The sequence below is a fragment of the Cryptomeria japonica genome, chromosome 6, assembly GCF_030272615.1.
Source record: "Cryptomeria japonica chromosome 6, Sugi_1.0, whole genome shotgun sequence".
In the NCBI taxonomy this organism is placed as follows: domain Eukaryota; kingdom Viridiplantae; phylum Streptophyta; class Pinopsida; order Cupressales; family Cupressaceae; genus Cryptomeria; species Cryptomeria japonica.
In genome coordinates this window covers 506,416,766-506,439,115 of record NC_081410.1, presented here as the reverse complement: position 1 = coordinate 506,439,115, position 22,350 = coordinate 506,416,766, and the positions used below count along the sequence as shown (strand labels likewise).

The following is a 22,350-nucleotide window of genomic DNA, read 5'->3' as shown; positions in this document are numbered from 1 at the left end:
TTAGAACTTATAAGATTCTAGGATTTGGATAACATTGATGTATGTTGATGCTTCATTTATATGCTTTATGATATAGAACTCTATATGATTCTAGAATAGGATAAATTTGAGATGATGTATGTCATTATTGGATTTGCAAGACTTTACTATGATGATAGAAATAGGAAGTATGTTTTATGTGCGGATCAAAATTATGAGAATTATGATAATTGCTTATGTGGATTCATTTGGATATAAGATATATTGAATTGTTCAAATGTAAATTGTATGCAGAGTGTTTGATGTGTATTCTAATTCATGTGTTTAATATTATATGAGGTTATTTGAAATTACTAATGTGTAATTGAGTTGCGCAAGAAAAGATATCCGTGTGACCATGGAAATATTATGGAGAACCAAACCTAGACCTATGTGCATTTGTAAAACTAGGGTTTGTCTAGTTGGAGAGACAACACCCCGTTTGTATCGTATTTTATTCGTGAAAGTGATTGTTCCATGAATGTTAAATTGAATTTTGTTTATTTGTGTAAATCCAACAAGAGACAAGATTTCATGTGTAATTTTGTAAAAGTATTTTCTTTGTGTCACTTGACACATGTTTTGATTTATGTTTGAGTTTTTAAATTTGTCTCTTGGAGGGAGTTGTTTAACTATAGCTTTTTCAATTATGGTCAACTTAAGTTTGACCCGAAAATTAACTTCAGGTGGGTTTAAAAAGGGTTAAAAAGACACCTAGGGGTAGTTTAATAGGGTTTCCTAAAGCCCATAAGGAATACCTAAGGGTTAGGAGCAATTTTAGGCATGTACCAACTCTCATGTGACCATTTGGACACCCTAAAAAGTGACTTTTCTAAGTTGTGCGAAAATTGAATTTAGAAGGATCATCTAGGTTGTAAACTTTCCTTTTGGATGTTAGATCCCTTTCCCATTTTACCCTACCTTTCCTTTTCAGTTTTAGAAACTTGTGAGAACTCTCACTAGGGTCTTCTTAAGCAAGAATGAGAGATTTTGTGGGTAATCACCCACTCTCCATTTTTGGAGACAAGGATTTTGAAAGAAAAAGTTAGATTTGAACTAGGAATTGGCTAAGTGTAGAGAGGCAAGGGAATTGTGGAATTGGGCTGCTCATCCTCAAACAATTCTAGCATACCTTTGGGCAGTTGAAGGTTGGTCAAACTTTCTCTTGTATTGCTTTATTTTGCATATTGAGTTGAAAAAATTTTCTTGTGTAAAAAGGCTAGATTCTTGCATGTTTTTTCTTGAAAAATTAATGTGTTCTATGTTATACTTTTTGGTATGCATTTTTGTGCTTTGGGAGTAATCAAGGCCTCCTACTCTTGGGAAGAGAGGATGGTCTTGTGGGTGGTAGAAGTGACAGCCCTCAAGTGAGAGGCTCTCATTATGAGAGTGATCACAAGGGATTTTATGTGACCCTTGTTGCATGGCTTGTTTATGCATTTGGGGGTCATAAGGAGGGAAATAAGGCATGAATGCCTTGGGGGGCATAAGGAATGTGGGGTTGTTATACTTATGATGTATTTGGTTTACCATGAGGTGGCTATATGTTTTTCCATACTTGCAGTCTCCTCAAGGTACTTGGTCCACTACCACCCTTGAAAAGACATCACAATGTGTGGTGCAGTGTAGCCTGGGTTGGGATTGTGTTTGAGATTATTTTTCCCTTGTCTTTTGTGTTTGCATATGTGTTACCTGTCTAGGGCTTGGTTCTTCGAGCTCGAGGGTGGCTACTAGTTAGCCTAGGCTGGGAGGTGAGCACTCCATGGTCATATCCTCGATTTTATTTGTAGGTTGTTGGAAGGAAAGGATTAGGACAAGTGGAAAATTTGATGGAGTTATTTGTTGTAGAAATCTTATTGGAAATATTTTTATTATTTTGTTTTAAAAGTCCTCATTTTTAATAATGACAGACCTATTTGTAAACTGACGATAGTGTCTTTTAAATATAATTTAAAGAAATGAAATAGGTTATTTGCTATATTGCAAGAAAATGAAATGAATAAATCTGGGTTTAGTTCCTAAAGCTTTTCTGAATTTAATATTTGTTGAGTAGATAATATTTTGGAAAAGAAATAATTATTTTATCCCTTTATGTATATGAAATAAATCAAGGAAATAAAGAAATGATTTAAAGATTGCATGCATGTTGCTTTGAAAATAAATAATTCAGTTTAAATCCTAATTGCATGGTTAAAGTTAAAGGAATTCTAGATAAATAAAGTGTTGTTAAAATTTTATTTAATCTGTCATTTTATTAACTTGCAGAAAATAAAATTCTAAAGTTGATTAAAATCATCTCTAAAGATTTAAGTTACATTTTTAGATTTAAATAGATGTTGTGTTAAGTTTGTTTAATTCTGTTAATTACTTTATTTTTGTAGAAAGAAAAGCCTTATTTTAGATAGCCTAACTATTTCTACTTAGCAACTAGGGTATTAATAAAAAGGGAAATAAATAAAATGATAAAAATTATTGAAAATATTTAATCTGTTTTAATTGTTCAAAATAAAAAATAATTGCATGAAGGTGGATTGCCCTGGATTTAATAGTTATATATATATATATATATATATATATATATATATATATATATATATATATATATATATATATATATATATATATATATATATATATATGTATGTATGTATATGTATATATATATATTTTAATCAAACAAGTTTATTTATTTGTTTAACTTTGAGAAATGAAATTCATTTATGTATTTATGCTTGCAAATAATTTAGTTGTATGTATAATTTTGTTTATATATATATATATATATATAGATATATAAACAAAATTATACATACAACTAAATTATTTGCAAGCATAAATACATAAATGAATTTCATTTCTCAAAGTTAAACAAATAAATAAACTTGTTTGATTAAAATATATATATATAGATATATATATATATATATACATATATATATATATATAGATATATATATAGATATATATATATATATATGTGTGTGTATATATATATATATATATATATATGTACATATATATATATATATATATGTACATATATATATATATATGTACATATATATATATATGTACATATATATATATATGTACATATATATATATATATATATGTGTGTGTGTGTGTGTGTGTGTGTGTATGTATATGTATATGTATATGTACATATGTACATATATATGTACATATATATATATATGTACATATATATATATATATGTATGTACATATACATACATATATATATATATATATATATTTTATATAATATATGTCTTTTTTTAGTAATCTACGCATATAAAAAAAAAAGAGTAAATGAAATATGGGGGGGGGTTTCGGCGGGCCAAACACAGTGCTTTGCATAGTGGGCGGCCATGGTCAGTGCCACTGTGGGCGTCCATAGTGGACAACCACAATGGGTGCCGCCACTGCGGCTATCCACAGTGAATGGCTCGAGGGCCGCCACTGTGGTCGACCACAGTGGTCGACCACAGTGGTCGACCACAGTGGTCGTCGCCACTATGGTATCCCACAGTGAGCGGCGCCACTCACGGGAACCCCGCCGCCATCTCCCTTCCCTCCCTCGCGTGCCCTGCCTTGGACGCCATCCAAAAAAAACCTTCGGCCCTGCATAGTTCAAGAAAGAGTATAAAACCCTAGCCCGGTTAGGGCTAAGGTAGAATGAAAATAATAAAATAAAGAAGTATATTCAAAAATGAGTGAAAGGGGCATTTTTATAATGAATTCCTTTTAATTAAGGTTTTCATAGTTGATTTATTCAATGTGGAATATATTTAAGTTTATATATATATATATGTGTATGTGTGTGTGTGTGTGTGTGTGTGTGTGTGTGTGTGTGTGTGTGTGTGTGTGTGTGTGTGTGTGTGTGTGTGTGTGTGTGTGTGTGTGTGTGTGTGTGTGTGTGTGTATGTTTATATATATATATATATATTTGGAGGTAAAATATTTTTACTAGGTGTTTTTACATTTTAGTGATGTCCTTATAAACTTATGAGTTTATTAAAAAGAAATATAAATGTTTAATTTAAACTTACTTAAGAAGTATAATCCTTTGATAATTTATAATAAAATAGGGTGAGCTCTTTTGACTATGGGAAATTAATTTTAGCTCACCTGGATATAGGTTTATGGGAGTAAACCTTAATGAGCATATTTTCATTACAAATTCAATTGACCCTTTTGTCGATTTAGTTTAATCTTAAATCAATTAATGTTTAAATAAAATATTGACTTTTATGGACTAAGAGCTAGGACTAATTTAATTAGTTCCAAAAAGAGAAAAAAAAAAATACAAATAATGGTTATTGGAGATTAATTTTATCTTCATCAATTATTTTTAAGAGTTTTTGATTTGATTATTCTTCTGACTAAATTTGGTGAGATATTAAATTAACTCATGTAGTATTCCGCATTTAATTTTTAAATTATTTTCGTTTACTTGATCTAGTGGTTAGAGTTAACTCGAACATAGTTAAGACAAAATATGTAGAGCATCTCCTATTTGCTAATTTAATGTTTTAAGTTGTGATTTTAAAAAAAATAAAAATTATCCCATTTTTGCCCTAAATTTTGGGCATGACAACTTCAAAACATGTAAAAAGAACTCATGCAAACTTTCTCTTAAGCTAGGTAATTGATTTCAAATTCTTAGTCAACTAAAGGTTGACCCATGTGGTGCGCAAAAACAATCCTTATTACCTCAAGATTGCAAGAAAAGACTCATGCAAACTACTCTGAGCTTAATAATCATCTACATTAACCGAATGACTTCCTCTTATTTTGCATGGATCCTTGGACACTACCTTGCCTGCCACCACTTTCGGCTTCTAACTCTAACTAGCATTGCTTTTCTTCACTAGGTCGTCTGGTTAGCACTGAAACACCTATTCCGATGGCTGATGATACACTCCATTTCACCTACTTTTCTATCAGGCTGACGATGTGTCACATCCTGGCTGGTTCTGGGGTTCCTGCCCTACCATCTTAGCACGGCCTGGACTCATTGTCAGAATGAAGCTCTTCTACCCGATCAACCTTAATCGGTGTTCTTTATTTCTTCCTCCAAATTTCTTCCTTAGTGGGCCCCACTACTTGTTCACCAAGTCATGGTGAATAAACACCGCACATCTTCATCATGCGGTATAGCGACCACTGCTAGATCTTCAGGAACCTTCTTGCTTTTTACCTCTACTAATTTTCTTTTATTTTCTTGGGCCCACGGGAACAAGTGATGCTAATGAACTTTGACTCATTGAACCATTTTGAAGCATTGAACCACTGAACTTTGAAGCATTTTGAACCATTGAACCATTTTGAAGTTCAAGTTCAAGGTTGAACCAAGACATCCGCTCATCTATAGATTTTTTGCCATGTGTCAACCTCTGATTTGCTTGCAGGTCCACTTTGTCTACCATCTGGACCACCATCTGGACTGCACCCACCTTGTTGGTAAGTCGCATCGATAACTGGGCAAGCAACTTTTGCTTGCAGCTTAACGACCACCATCAGATCTGTGCGATCACCATTGGATGTGATCAATATGTTCGATCTTTAACCTTGGTCTGCCTTGGTTCTTCATCTTCTCTCTACCATGTAGCGCATCCTTATTTGTTATGAGTCCACCTGGTTGACCACCTAGACAGCCACATCATCAGTCACCAAGTCACATGAGATAACCAACGAGCATTTTTATCTTGTGGTATAGCGATGGCCATTGATCTACCCTCAAACTTCTTGATCTTTAACCTCTTAGCCGCTCACCTCCCCTTTGCCTTTTCTGCACATGCTTAGTCACCAAGTCACTATGATAACTAGTGAGCTTCTTTCTATAGCAGTATAGTGATGGCCCTTAGATCCTTCAAATTACCATTGATCTTTCCTAAACTTGCTCGACCTTTAACCCTGCCTAATCTTCTCTCTTGCGCTGTGTGTCAACGTGTGTCACCCTCTGATTGGCTCATGAGATTTACCTGGGAAACACCTATCTGTCAGGCCTGCCACGCATCCTGCTTTGTCGGATCTCATTCTTTCAGCCAAAATATTCCATGGGCGAGCTACTTACCAGTTTCATCGATATTGTTATGTCGGTGAAACTCTTTCGGGACTCATCGCAGCTAGGATCTGCTCAATGTTGCCCATTCGTGCCATGTCTCCAGCCACTAGACCGCCACCTATCACCATGTGTAAACTTATTATTTTCTCAAAGTCCACCTCGGCACCACGTGGCCTGCCACCTGTTGTGAGGGTATTCGATCCGGGCACTTCCTAACCGCGGTACGGTGACAGTCACAGATAGCCCCAGAATGTCACTCCATCGTTCGATCTCTCTTGATCTGATGGTCGATCTTTACTCTTTATTCTGCCATGTCATTAGTCGCCAAGTTGCAGCGATAATTCGGTGTGCATATTTTCATTGTGACATAGAAACAACCATTAGATCTTTTGCCTGATCGTTGGATATGATCAATCTGCTCAATCTTTACCTTCTTCTTTACGGTCTGATGCTAAATTTGGGTCGCCTTGAGATATGCGCGCGTGCGGGGTCTACCAAGCCACGAGCTACCTCTTCTTGCCAAAAGCCCGTAAGCTTCGACACTATAGATATATGTGACTTTACCTTTAAATACAAAAATGCTCCTCCCCACGACCAATGTGGGATAAATGTTCTTCCTACCTAGTGACTGAAAAATGCTTGGAAGTTCTCTAGTCTTTTAAAACCCTCCTTGGTGCCCAAGTAAAAACTTTACACAGGCCAATTGCATTTTCTTTGAGCTTCTTTTGGCCTTTCATCAGCTACACAGGGGATTCGGTGATACACTTGCCAACATGAATTTGCTTGAAGGTTTTAATAGGCCATGATATTTCATCTACAATGGAGCATAAATATCTCTATGGTCTACAACATGCTGAGCTCAACCCTCATGGGAGCCACATTTTAACCCACATATTGTCTTACTTTCCTATATCTGCACATGAAGCAAACAAGTTAAACAAAAACAGTACATTTCTCCCTAGTTCATGATTTGATCTTTTCAAAATGAATGAATGCTAGGCTTCACTAGGGCACTAACTTTGGCATGCGCAAAATTTGGTAACGTTTACATGCAAGGTTTTTTGGTTTAAGTATAAGTTTGAAGAGTTCCAAAGTTTATTCTAGATGATGTTTGGTATCAGATGGGATGGAATGATATGATACAGTGTGGAGATCTATTTTTTGTTATGGTATAAATGATGGGATGACATGAGGTATAAAATTCCAGTGAAATATATGTGTGTTAGGATAACTGGTGAACAACTGAGAGGGGGTGGTGAATTAGTTGTTAACAGATTAACATTTAATCTACTTAATAACCTTTAACCAGATTAAGTACCGATAAAGAAGAAACAGATACCAGTAAACAATGCAACTTAACAATTAAACAAGTAATCAATGCAAAGCAACCATACCACATAACACCATGATTTGTATGTTGAAAACCCGGAATGGGAAAAACCATGGTGGGAAGCCTACCCATAGTCAGATGATACTTCAACAAAAAGTATGTGTTACAATGAGGAGCCTGCACATGCAGGAAGGCACACTGCCTAGAGCGTATTGCTCATTACAAAAGAGTCTCACTGACTACAGAGAGGCAATAACCATCTCAAGATAAATGGACAACAATCTAATAGAGTGAACTGTCAGAGATAGTGTCTACCATGCCTGATTATAGTCCTGGTTAAGTTCAATACTGGAGGCCTTTGACCTCTTCCTTAATCCCAATCCGATCACCTATGATCAACCAAATCTCCTTCACATATGGTATTGCAATTCAAGACCACGAACACTTATTCTATTCTCATACCATGATCTACAATGAGATCTTACATCATTTTATACCAACCCTAAGGCCTAAACCAATTAGGTTGGCCACCTAAAAGATATTACAATAAGATCATTACATAATTCCATATTACAATGATATGCCATGTTGGCTTAAGACCAAAACAACAATAACCAATCAATAAAACATCCCAAAACATCCTGGTAATGTGTAGAGTACAAGTTAGCATGATATCGGTCCATAACCTAGATAGGTATAGGACCTATTATGGGTCCACCATGCCAAAGCAATGTCTTCAAGAAGTTGAAGCACGATCAAAGAACATCTTCAACACCTTGAAATCCATCTAGGAGTTGCACCAACACCAATTATGCATCCTGTCAAGATTCCTCAATGAGAGCTCTATTGGTAAAGCCTTAAACCAATGTCGGTAAGGGTTTACAAGAGTGTATGATAGCATCCGATTACCAAGTCAATACCTTCTGACCAAAACATGCTCAAGGACCATGTATAACATGAAATCAAACATACTTCACTAATCCAAACATGTCGGAAGTGTCCAACAGATAGTCTCTTCTGTCGGTAACACTAGATCTTCTACCGATAACCAAAACCTATCTTTCAGTAACCAACCATAACAGCTAGTGTTGACATCAATGATAAAATATCAATGCAACACATAATCAATTCATCCATAATGCCAACAATCCCCCCTTTGGCATTGATGGCAACACTAGATGTGAAAAACATCTAAGTACCAAAAAGATGCCAAACAAGTCTCCCCCTGTGGAAGACAACTAACAATCTCCTAAATATCAATAGCTCTCCCCCTGTGAATGATATCTCTGTAAGGCTCTGAATTTTTTTTTTTACATCACTATCTCTCCCCCTTTGACATCAATGCCATAAATCTAACAAAAATATCAAAGCAAGAATATAAACCTCTCTATCTCAAAGCTAACTACTCCCCCTGAGTAGTAGCACCACTCATCAGTGCCGAAATGAATAATATCTCTAATAATGCATGTCGGACTGATGACAAACTGCATCAATCAAGTCTCTACTGGAGGGGCAGAAACCCCTAACTTATCTCTCAAATACTCAAATGATTCCTTAGACAACGGTTTGGTGAATATATCTGTAATTTGTTCTTTAGTGTTCACATAAACCAATTTGACTTCCTTTCCTTCTACGTTGTCCTTCAGAAAGTAATACTTTATTGATATATGCTTAGTCTTAGAGTGAAATACCGGATTTTTAGACATGTCAATAGCTGCAGAGTTATCACAGTAGATAACTACCGGTTCACTATAATTTACCTTGATATCCTTCGACATTTTCTTCATCCATAAGACTTGAGTGCAATTAGTTGTTGCTGCAACATACTCAGCTTCTGCAGTAGATAAAGAAATGCATGACTTCTTTTTGCTGATCCATGAAACCAATTTCTTTCCAAGAAAGAAAGCTCCACCAGAAGTGCTCTTCCTGTCATCAGTATCTCCTGCCCAATCTGAGTCAGTATATGCACATAAAGTGAAATCATCATTTTTAGAATACCATAAACCATATTATGTTGTTCCTTGCAAATACCGGAATATCCTCTTTACTGCACATTCATGATTTTCTTTAGGATTACTTTGATATCTTGAAACAATACTTATTGCATTCATAATATCTGGTCTAGTCTAAGTTAGATATAATAGACTACAAATCATAGACTTATACCTTGTCAAATTTACCAGTGTAGAAGTATCCTTGATAGATAATTTCTCACTTGTCACCATATGAGTACTTATCAGTTTGGAATTATCCATACCAAATGTCTTCAACAATTCCCTCAGATACTTAGTTTGACAGATAAAAATGCCTTAGTCAGTTTGAGTAATTGCAAACCTAAGAAAAATCTTATCTCACCAATCATGGACATTTCAAATTCATTCTGCATATTGTTAGCAAATTTCATGCACAATTTATCTTCTCCTCCAAAAATGATATCATAAACAATTACGTCAATAATCAAAATATTATTATCAATGATCTTATAATATAAATTACTATCAGCACTGCCTTTAGTAAAACCAAGCTTCAAAAGATATTTATCCAACCTTGCATACCAAGCTCTAAGAGCTTGTTTCAATCCATATAAAGCTTTCTTCAATCTGTAAACCACATCTTTATCATTTGTAAGTGAAAATCCATTAGGTTGCTCAATGTATACTTCTTTCTCAAGTTCACCATTCAAAAATGCACATTTAACATACATTTGATAAACCTTATAGTTCTTATAAGTTGCATAGGCAAGAAATAGTCTAACAGCTTCAATTCTAGCTACAAGTGCAAATGTCTCACCATAATCAATTCCTTCCATTTGAGAATATCCTTTCCAAACCAATCTATCCTTGTTTCTTACAACTTGACCATCCTCATTTAGTTTATTCCTAAAAATCTATTTAGTTCCAATAACATTCTTACTTTTAGGTCAGGGAACTAAAGACCAAGACTCATTTTTCTCTATCTGATCTAATTCATCTTCCATAGCTTTTAACCAATGTTTATCCTTATAGGCTTCAATAACATATGCCGGCTCAATTTGAGAAATAAGACATACCTCTTCATTTGATAGTCTTCTTCTTGTCATAACTCCCTTGTTTCTATCTCCAATGATTTGATCTTCAGAATGATTTAATCTTACATACCTTGGTGTCTTCTGAACTTTAGGTTCACTGCTCTGATCATCAATCATGGTTGAATTTTCTGATTGTGTCGGTGTAACTGTCTCAGTTTCCTGTATCAGTTGAGGTATTTCTGGTTTAGTTATGATCATTTCCACTATCGATTCCATATCATATGATATAAAATGATTTATGTATTGCTCATCCACTTTCACATTATCACTCTCCACAATTTTTTGCAATCTTTTTTTATAACATCTATATGATTTTCTTTGAATTGAATAACCAAGAAATATCCCTTCATCACATCTAGGATCAAACTTTCCAATTGAATCATCTCTTTGGATATAGCATTTACTTCCAAAAATTCTGAAATATTTAACAGTAGGTGTATGTCCAAACCATAATTTATAAGGGGTCTTACCGGTTTCACCTTTGATGGGAACTCTATTGAATGTGTAGACTGTTGTACTCACTGCTTCTCTCCAGTAGATATGAGGCAATTTGGCTTCCATCATCATAGATCTTGCTGCATCCAAAATGGTTTTGTTCTTTCTTTCCACTACTCCATTCTATTGAAGAGTCTGAGGTGTAGATAACTATCTCCTGATTCCATTTGTCTCACAATAACTGTTAAATTCATGAGAAGTGAACTCACTGCCATGATCTGATCTTAGAAATTTGATTTTCAATCCAGTTTCTGTTTCAACCTTTTCTTTAAAGATCTTGAATTTCTCAAAGGCTTCAAACTTCTCCCTAAGAAAAGTCACCCACATCATTCTAGAATAGTCATCAATAATCAACATGAAATACCTATCACCTTGAAAGCTTCTAGTCCTTGTTAGACCACATAAGTCAGTGTGAATCAAATAAAGTACATCATTAGATTGATCATGTATTCTCTTAAAATAACTTTTAACTTGCTTTCCCATTTGACATTCATTACATACTGGATTATGAGGCTTCATAATCTTAGGTATATCTCTAACTACCTTAGTTAAACTAGTCTTAACAATACAATCAAAATTAACATGACACAAAGTCTTATGCCATAACCAACTCTCATCAATATGAGCAATCAAACATGTCTTACTAGTAGTGTTCAAGTGAAAGATATTACCTCCAGTCTGAATACTGGTTGTAATCTCCAAACCAGTCTTGTTAATGATTTTGCATTTTCTATCTTTAAACCGAAGTTGGAAACCCTTGTCTACCAATTGACCAACACTGAAAATATTATGCTTTAAACCTTCTACATAATAGACATTATCAGTGTTATGCTTTCCATCCAAAGAAATAATACCTCCACCTTTTATCATACATGCTTTGTCATCTCCAAATCTAACTTGACCCCCATTGTATTCTTGCAGGGACAGAAATTTCCCTTTATCTCTAGTCATATGATGTGAGCATCCACTATCAATTACCCATTCATCCTTATCTTCAACTTTTGCTGCTAGGGCCTTTTCTTCATTTTTGATAGCCGGTTTTGGTTCACCTTCCTTTAAAGTATAAAACACCCATTCTTTTCCATTGTCGAATCCACTAGCAGAATCTTTTGTCGATTCATCTCCAGAGTCATCACTTACTCCTTCCTCATCCACTATGTAGCATTGTTTACTTTTCTTGAATCTATATCTATTCTGGTTAGGCTTAAATGATTTCTTAACTCTTTTCTCAAACCTTGCATTCCTTCCAAGACATCTAGATGCAAAATGACCAATCTTATTACATGAAAAACATTTAAAAGGTGCTTTTCCTTCATACTTACTTCCTATTGGACCTTTAGGTAATCTTCTAGCAAATAAGGCTTCAAGTTGCTCAAATTCTTCATGTTCTTTCCTCATGTCTTCCAATTCTTTTGCATTTAGGACTTTCCAATCACTTTTGTCGGTAGATGATGACGATGACGATAATGCATGAAAAGCAGGTTCAGACTTTATAGCTCCAGAAGATCCAAATTCTTCAAGCTCAGAAGCAGATAATTTCCCAATCAAAATGTCTCTATTAATTAAAGAGTTTTCCATTATTCTCAACTCATTAATTGCAGTTGCCTTCATCTTGTAAGCTGGTGGAAGGGCTCTCAAGACTTTGGAAACTATTTCATCTTCACTCACAAATCCTCCACAACATTGAATTCCCATAACAATCTCATTTACTCTTTCCATAAACACAACAATTCTTTCATTATCTTCCATCTTCAAGTTTTAATATCTTACCCGGTAACCATTAAGTTTAGCAATTTTGATAGTAGGATCGCCTTCATTTAGAGTTTGCATTTTATCCCACATAAACTTTGTCAATGATTTATCAGTTAATCCCATGATCTACTGATCAATAAGTGCACACAAGAGGGCTTCTCTAGCTCTACAATCATTTTCAATATTCTTATCCAAGTCTGCAAGAGCAGGATTGCCAGATGATGGATCATAAGGTGTGTATCCTTTCTTAATGATCTCCCAAATATCCTTGCCAAGACATCTAAGATGATTCTCCATTCAAATTTTCCATATCCCATAATTTGTTCCATCAAGCTAAGGGATTTCTCTTCTGATAGTTTGTAGAGTTGAATACTGATGAATTGAACACTAAGTATGTCCAAGGACCTATTTTAGACACAATTCAGGTGTAGCTTCCATATCCAATGAAAGGGTTAAAGTGGACAAGGGAGATCGTTGCATAGGATAAATTGCAACATGATCAATTAGCAATAAAGCAATGATAGCTTTCTTATGAATAAGATGATAGGAGTGATAGTGGTGGGGAAGATAATGTTCTAAGAGATGGTGGAGAAGGGGCTACTACACATGGCTCCTGTAACCATTTTTTCACCATGGTACTTGCCCAAGGCACCACTAAAGTGGTTTTCACCTTTGGACAAATTATTTTTCCTTACGATTTTTTGTATTTTTAACTTTTTTTTGGATATTTTATTGATATATTATTTTTTAATTTAAAAAAGGGGATGTGATGATGCTAAGATTGTACAGTGTCATAAATTGTCTCTGTACAATTTCACACTTAGTTTGGACCCACTTTGGCATGTATTCCTTATGCATACCTTATTTTTGCCTAATTGTGATTAGTTTCAAGACTATTTTTGTTAAACTGGTGATTTCCCAAAATTCACGACCTTTTTCCTAGCCTAACATGCTAGGATTATAGCATCAAGTTCTCGTATCTAGGTATTTTGGCACTAAATTTTGAAATATGAATGTTAGATTTATAAGTAGCAAGAATTTTTCATTTGATGTTTACCTTCCCAAAAATTTAAATCCTAAAATGTGTAAGTTTCATATAAATACAACTCCATCTTTCATTTCAAACACTATCACCATATAATATATGTAATTCACATTCAGTTAATCATACTTGAGTCGGATGAGAATAGATATGCAATCAAGAAGAAAATAATTCAAGCATATAACATTTTATAACAATCATGATCAATCACAGTGTATATCTCCATGATGAAATAATGCATTTTTTATCTTCTAGAAACATCAAGCCTTATGCAAGACTTCATGCTAAGGGTTTCATATTTGAGGTAATATTTGTCAATTCAATAATTTTCATTATTGTTTAACCTCTATCCTCCATAGAAAAATCTCTCTTTTACATCATTCATAACTATTGTGGAGGTGGAAACACAAACATATGGTTTGACTTAGGCAAGCCCTTATACAACATAACATTTCTTCCTCATTTTTTTTTTTGTGCAGGTTCATATCTAATGGAAGAAGGGTTACAAGAGTGCAAAAAAATTGTCATAGATTGTGATGACTTTTAAACATGCAAAAAAACCTAGGCTAGGACACTCAACACAAGTGTCAAACTAGTTTTGGTTGACTTTTTGAGAGACGAACCTATAAGATCTCTTGACTACAATTATGCTCCTTTATATTTTCAAGGACACCTATATTGGGGTATCCAACACACCATTTTGGTACTTTCAAGCTCAGATTGTAGATCTAGGTTCCTTTATATGTTTTATTTTTAGATCTATTCTAATATTTTTACCTTTTTATTTTCAATTTACTTTTATTGTGCAAATTCATCATTTTTATATCATTAAATCTACATCATACATGCATTCATCTCAATTCCATTGCAAAACCCCAAAAATGGACCATAGACACGAAGTGTTCAATCCTTCTATTAGGGCTTTAGTTGAACCTATTTATGGTCTCTAATGGTCATGTGTGGAAAATTGAGATCTTAGCTTGCATCCATAGAATAGGAGACCCAATTCCACACATATCATTTTAATGAACCCAACATGTCTTATGCTTGCATAACTTCTTATATTTACGTTCATATATATTAAATTTAATTAGTCCATTCTTGTAAATATTTTTAAAATTTATTGCATATGTGCTTCCATTGGTTAATTAATCATAATATCATCATCTCATAAATTTCTCCATTAATTAGTCAATTGATCACATTTCTATTTCATATTATTTAATCAATTGGTTAATCAATTATGTCATTGATATCATTGAATATCACTTAATTATTTGGTTTTAGTTGCATTATTTTCATTTCATACTACATTTACAATAAATTCATGAGACAAACCAAAGCATTAAAAACATAAACCAAATTCCCTTTTATTCTAGTCTTCCTCTATTTATTTCTAGGAACAAATGTGTGTTTGTGGAGCTTATACTTGCTTATGAGTTTCATAACCCATTTCTTTGAATATAAATTCCTATGAGAAGAAGTTACCGACTCTTGGCTTCTCATGCTTTGAATAGTAATAGTGTTGAGCCTAAGTTACATGTTGAGTTATTTCCACCAAGAAACTTAGATGAGGAATCTTCTCTAATGCCTAATATACCTAAACACCATTCCCCTAATTATTCTCATGATGAGGATGACCCTTGAAGCCAAGTTTGTAACAAACATTTAAAGAATATTCACAAGGAATTGGAAGGTATTCAATATTTTTTGAATATATAATACTTGGCTAGAGAGGCAGTCCACTTGAATAAGAGTCTAAGGAGGTCGATATAAGGTGATTTGTAATGTGTGAATGTTCTACATAGCATAGCTCACATAGTGGATGAAAACACTATGGCCATATCTAGTTGTCCAGAAGTGGTTGGATATGTCACTCTTGAAATCCAAGTTGAGACCCAACAACTAATGCCAACAATAATACCTTCCATTCCTAGGTACACATAATGGTAATGGTAATGTCATCCATACTAGTAATGGGCCTAATCTTATTAACCAACATACCTATGTTCCACCTTCCTCTACTCTCCCTTTTGTTTCTCAAAGTACCCATTAATGCAGACAAGATCTGGGGATCTTATCAAACTACCCAATCTTGCAGCCTTAACATGTCATCTAATCCATAATATGGAAACAAAATATGAAACACTCACTTATTGAAACTCTAATTTACATATTCATATAACAAAATACCTCAAAAGTAATTTAAAATGTAAGATATATTTTATTACATATAACATTTTTTTCTTTTTCTTTTAAATTAAATTATTAAAGACCTATTTATAAAAACATATTTGTTTAATTTTTTTATCTTGCACTCTTCTCTATGTTTATAGATTCCTTGTTTTGTAATGAATATTGATAAGGGTAAAGTCTAACAACTAATTTACATTTATTATCATTGTTTGTGTAAATCAATCAAATTAAAATTTTGTGAAACTGGTATATAAACAATTACAATTATTTGTTACAAGATGAATAAATGTGTATATAAAAATTAATCTAATATTATAATAAAATATTACTAATAACTAATTCATTTTTTATTAATGTTTTCCAACTTAAATGATAAAAAGAACTATTAATTACATTTGAGAGAAAATATAATTAAAAGAAAAAGGATTACATAACTAAAGGTAATATATTTGGGATCGATGCTTTAAATAAGAATAACACCCCATAAATTATTGCAAAACAAGCACTAAAGAGGTCATTTCTTCACAACTTTCTGATTAAGCAAATTTCAAATATACTTTTATTGCAAGTACAATATAAAATTTTGACTAAAGTTTATAGAATAGTGTTTAAAACTTAAAGTCATATAAACTATTTTTCATTGAGATTAAAAAATGAAATGCAATACTATATTAAACTAAATGCTTCAAAGCATGATTAAAAAAAAAAAAAAATCGTTTCATTTCATTGACAATGTAGTGCTCAAGCATTTAATACACACTACAAAAACATATTTAAAGTATGTCAAAAACTCCTCTTGAATCTTGGCAAAATAATATGTCTTCTCTTTGCTTTCCATTATTGTATTTTTTCATATTCTAGAGACACTACTACTAATGTACAAGTTTATCAAAATTATTTTTCTTTACAAATGATACAATAGTAAATAAAATAGGAAATCTATTATTTCTCTTAATTATAAAAAATATTGCATTTTTGTGTTATTTTTTACATAATATGACTTAAAGCAATTTTATTCGAAAAGTATATCATTTAAGATAGTTATAAATTTTTTCCTTCTTACAGTCAATACTTGATATATCATTCTTAAATATATTTGGATGTGATCATTAATGTTAATAAATTATAATCTTTCAAAATTCTTTCTTATAAAATCATCTAAATTTTTTAAAATAAACGCATTCATAATATTTACTCAATCTAATAACAGAATTTAAATATATTATTAAACAATGGATGTATATAAATATTTATAATTCTATTACACAATTTTGTTACTAATTGATAAAAAATGAAATAAAATAAAATATTATTAAGAATGATGATATTAAGTATATTATGAATCCATTTGCTAATGCATAACATGATACAAATCAATAGCTCGGAAATTTATAATCCAAGCTTCTCCACTCTAACTACTTTTGTTCTCTGATGAGAAATATATTAAATTTTAAATTCGTAAATGAATTTTTATTATCTTTTTATAAGTTTTCAGTAGTAAGTAATAATTTTCTCCTTCATGTGGAAAACGTTTGTACCTGAAAATGTCTACAACTGGACCCCTAAAAACATTTTTCGACAATGGTGAACATACTTTTCCTATTTTATATAAATTGGAAAATCTGACGAGATCAGGTGGGTGGAACAAATTCTCGATCTAGAATTAATTATCATTATCATATATTATTTGTAATTATTGAAAACCATTTCTGCTATTCTCATATCTATTTAACTTTATGTTTTTTTGCTTGTTTATGGTACGTAATCGGTATCATGGCTGTCATTAATAGATTGTGTCGTGCTAGGCGGTAAAACTTGTGGACGATATTAAAAGGACTGTTTATGGGTTTCCATTCATTGCAGACTCACAACTTTCCGTTTCCTCATAGCATGGAATCCTTGAGTTGCTCCCTGAAGGAGGCCGTCACCATAGGATTTGGGATCTTCTTTGCCCTCTATTGCTTTGTGTATAAGCTCAAGAGAAATGGCAGCAAATTGAAGTTGCCTCCAGGACCACGACCATGGCCTGTCATAGGAAGTCTCCATCTCTTGGGAAATCTTCCTCATCAGGCTCTCGCGGCTCTGGCAAAGAAATACGGAATCATTGTGTTCCTTCGCTTGGGCTCCGTCCCCACTGTTGTGGTGTCTTCTCCTGCCATGGCTAAAGAATTCCTCAAAACGCACGATTTGGTCTTTGCAACCAGACCAAACTGTGCACATGGGAAACACATATGCTATGATCATAAAGACGTGGCGTATGGCCCCTTTGGAGCATACTGGAGACACATTAGAAAGCTGTTGATGGTGGAGCTACTCACAGTGAAAAGAATCGATTCTTTCAGATTCGTGAGAGAGGAAGAAGTGTCTGCCATGATCGCTTCCATCTGGCAGGAAAGCGGTCGCGGAGAGCGGTGTGTGGATGTGAAGAAGAGGCTCTCCTCCCTTACTCAAAATATTACCTGCAGAATGTTTTCCAGCAGAACCTATTCCGACAACGAATTGAGTGGAGGGCTTGGCTTCAAACAAATGGTTGACGAGATGTTCGCTGTGGCCGGTGCATTTTGCGTTGGTGATTTCATTCCTTATCTCGACTGGCTCGACTTGCAAGGAATCCGTCGTCGCATGCAGGCCGTTCACAAAATATTCGATGCATTTGCTGAGAAAGTAATCGACCAGCACGTTCGTCTTAGATTGTACAAAGGAAATCCCAAGGAAGAAGGTCGTGTTAAAGATTTGGTAGACGTGATGCTCGACATGGCGGAAACGGAGGGCCAAACAATCTCACGGGTCAACATAAAAGCAATCATCTTCGTAAGTTTTAGAAGCTCACGGACCAGCTTTGAAATATGCTATTATGTATTTACTCAAGAAGGGAAGGAAATTGTGCAGGACATGTTAGCTGCGGCGATAGAAACATCGTCGACAACAGTAGAATGGGCAATGAGTGAGCTGCTGAGAAATCCTGAAACGCTGGCTCGAGCACAGAAAGAGATTGAATCTGCAATAGGCAGAGAGCGCAGAGTAAAGGAGAGTGACGTCATGAGCTTCGACTACTTGCGATGCGTGGTGAAGGAAACATTTCGACTTCATCCGCCGTTTCCTCTGCTCATTCCGCACGAATCGATGGAAGGGTGCAGCGTGGGAGGATATTTCATTCCGCCAAAGACGAGGTTGTTTGTGAATGTGTGGGCAATGGGAAGGGATGAAAATGTTTGGCAAGATGCTCATCTGTTCAAGCCCGAATGGTTTATGGGCAGTAATAAGGATGTGAGAGGTCAGAACTTTGATTTGCTGCCGTTCGGAACAGGAAGAAGAGGATGCCCTGGGATTTCCCTGGGTATTTCTGTTGTTGAGTTGGCACTTGCTCAGCTGCTTCATTGCTTTGACTGGACTGTTGAGGGCGAGGTGGATATGGCGGAAGAGTTTGGATTAACTGTTCCCAGAAATAATCCACTGTTTGTCCGCCCTTCATGGAAGCTCACAGCTGAATATCCGATTTAACAAAGTGTGTTTATAAGCTGAGATGTTAGTTTGTAGTAAATAGTAGTGTTAGTTTAATAATTTATTTGTTTGTGTTGGATAATTAGTAGCGAGTTGAGTTTCTGTGGGAGAAATGTTGTTAAAAGTATGCAGGTATCTACAACAGTCATATAATATTGTCATCAAAATATAAAATCTAAATATAGTTTGTGTTGTTTTACTCTTTGTATATAAACTTTCATTAGTTTTACATTGTATTTGATCTTTGCTTTTATAGTGGTATTAAAGTAGGTAAAACAAATGTAAGACACGTTATGAAAGTCTTAGAGGAAAATTAATTATTAGCTGAATTTAAATTTTATAGGGAAAAAGAAATCACTTTTAGAGTAAAAAGAAAACTGTGAGAAGGAGAGTTGTATGATTTTTGGTAATATTTTTAAAAATAATCTTGATAGTGAACAAGAAGCAAAACTCTTTTTTTAAATTTAAAGATAGTTTTATCTCTCTTTAAAATATCTCTTCAAAGTCAAGGTTTGATACAGAAGATGATGTTTAGTTAAAGAAAAGTAATATAAGATGGGGTTTGTAAGGTCTTCTTTAAGAAATATTATGTGGGAATGAAAAGAGGACATTATTATTCATGTTCTTGAAAGAATTTATAGTACAAGTAATGATAAATAAATCTTGCAACCTTAAATGTTTGTCAAATGCAAAAGGATCCACATTAGTGAGTATTTTATCCACTCTTAAAATTTGAAAAATTAAAACCTGATGTTATATTTTGTGTATCGAGAAAGTCTGGAAATGATCTCTTAAAGATAAAGTTTGGGCATAAATTGATTGAGATAAGTGCATTGCATAGTTGCTAGGATAAAAGACTTTGAACTTGGAGGCTACAAGTTTTAAAGCCACAAAGTTAGTGTTTTAATAATGTCATCTTACTTATGCATATCCTTCATGAATACACGTTTTTAGATAGGCATATGACCTAACAAAAATACATTGTAACAAGGTGCATTTTCAGTTGAAACCAACACCTTAAAAATGACATATTTTCTATTCTCACCTCATGAGCTTCTATTTTAAGATATCTAAATGCTTTTCACAATAAAAGAAAAAGCTAAGATCAAGGACAGATTAAAATGGAGGAGAATGGAGACCATTTCCTTCTCAAATTAGCTATTCACTTAGAGAATAGGTTAAATTCTTAGGTCACATTTTTGGTAGGAAAAAATGAATTTATTTTTAATTCAATGGTGTATGGTGCAAGTCCAAACTTGTTTCACACTTTTGGCCAACAAAAGTGTTTCTAGCGTTGTGGTTATAGTAAAAATATGTTTAACTAAAAATATTTTTTATTGAAACCACAAGTCACATATGTGGATAGTGGATATTGTTAACCTGTTAGAAGCCAACAACAATTTTGTAGATCAAACCATTATTATATAAATAAAATAACATATAAAATATTAGTGATATTAATTCAATAATTTTGCATTACATTTTTATGGCTTTTATAGCCTTATTTTCCAATATAGAACTAACCTACAAGAATATATCTACCCAAAACTAATCATTTTAATTACTAGTGATTAACTAACATTATAATTTATTTTTTCTAAACTAGCCTAGAATGATTTAATATTTACCAATATTAACCACCTTATTATATCAATGTAATCAATGGTGGAACATTGCAACAGTTGAACACAACCCTTCTAGAGGCTTTGATGAAACACTTTCGCTAATCCTCCTCACTCACCTAGAAAACACCAAACTTGCTCCATTAGTGGATCTCCTAACTATAGAACCTACAAAACACTATACAATATGAAAGCAGATCAATTGTCTGCATCCTCCTTCCACAATGAGAGAACAAATTTCCTCTAAAAGCCCACATCTTCTCTGAGTGTGTCTAAATCCCTCATTGATTTTGCACATGAGAGAAAAATCTCACGTGAGTGTGTCAAATCCCTCCTCCAATGTTGTGGAAGAAATCCATCATCTACTATACGTAAGAACCTCAACCACTATAGATACATCAAGTGCACCCATATGAAAATCGAAGCCCCTTTTTCTAAGGAACACAAATAGGAAAAATGATTATCATGCAACAAATCAATCCTGAGTGCCTAGATGATAAAAGACATACCTCCATTTTCTCAAACCTCCAATTAGTCAATTGCTACTCCTTACACTATGAAGGTAGCATCAAAAGAAATACTACAATCTCCAAAATCCTAATTAACACAAACTATCCTTATAAACCATCTTCTCCATGTATAAGAGTATTCTTACTCCCCAAAATTTCTCTAAATATTGACAAGAATATTTTCAACTTCCAGCTCTATTGTAATTTTTCTTCTTATCAACCAAACCTTCTATGGCACTTGGTTATAAATTAATATTTAAAAGTATTAAGAAAGAGATAAAACTTTTTAATGAATTTTGAACATTGCATTTCATTTAATTTCATATGAAAATCAATACCACTCAACAGACCCTTTCCAATGCCATTCGCTTTGCTATTACAAGCACATGCTTGATTAATACTCATATTTTTATGTCAATGACTCAAATGAAACAAAAATATTTCCACTTATAAATCCCCTCCTCCTTCATTCCTTACTAGCCTCCCATTCTTCACACTTAGCAATTCATGGGCGATACAAACCCCAGCTCCATTATTTTGTCCTCCTTTTAGATAGTGCCAGTTGTGTACTTTTAACACCAAGATGCTCTCCAAAATTTAACTTATAAATCCTTATATCAAACTCAATCCATGCTAGGAGGCTTCTATAGTTAAAAGCGAATCTACATCATCTTCAAGTGCTCAGTAATAATATACAATTGAAAGCCAAACTAGAGCATCTTCATCCAACACATAGAAGAAGAAGAA

The 22,350-nt window shown here is 33.7% G+C and overlaps 1 protein-coding gene across 1 annotated transcript; it reads left to right on the top strand.

Annotated features, from left to right (window-relative positions):
- The first annotated feature begins 3,390 nt into the window (after positions 1 to 3,390).
- On the top strand, positions 3,391 to 19,472 carry LOC131052807 (cytochrome P450 71AU50-like). Its single transcript, XM_059222117.1, has 3 exons — positions 3,391 to 3,540; positions 17,835 to 18,782; positions 18,861 to 19,472. The coding sequence occupies exons 1-3, from the start codon at positions 3,391 to 3,393 to the stop codon at positions 19,470 to 19,472; spliced, it is 1,710 nt and encodes a 569-aa protein (XP_059078100.1).
- The last annotated feature ends 2,878 nt before the right edge of the window (positions 19,473 to 22,350 follow it).

What these genes read in the sequence shown, in the direction of transcription:
- LOC131052807 (XM_059222117.1), top strand. Translation starts at nt 3,391, where the DNA reads ATGGTCAGTGCCACTGTGGGCGTCCATAGTGGACAACCACAATGGGTG. An exon ending in CAGTGGTCGTCGCCACTATG is followed by an intron (nt 3,541 to 17,834) that starts GTATCCCACAGT and finishes CATTCATTGCAG; the next exon opens with ACTCACAACTTTCCGTTTCC. An exon ending in ACATAAAAGCAATCATCTTC is followed by an intron (nt 18,783 to 18,860) that starts GTAAGTTTTAGA and finishes GAAATTGTGCAG; the next exon opens with GACATGTTAGCTGCGGCGAT.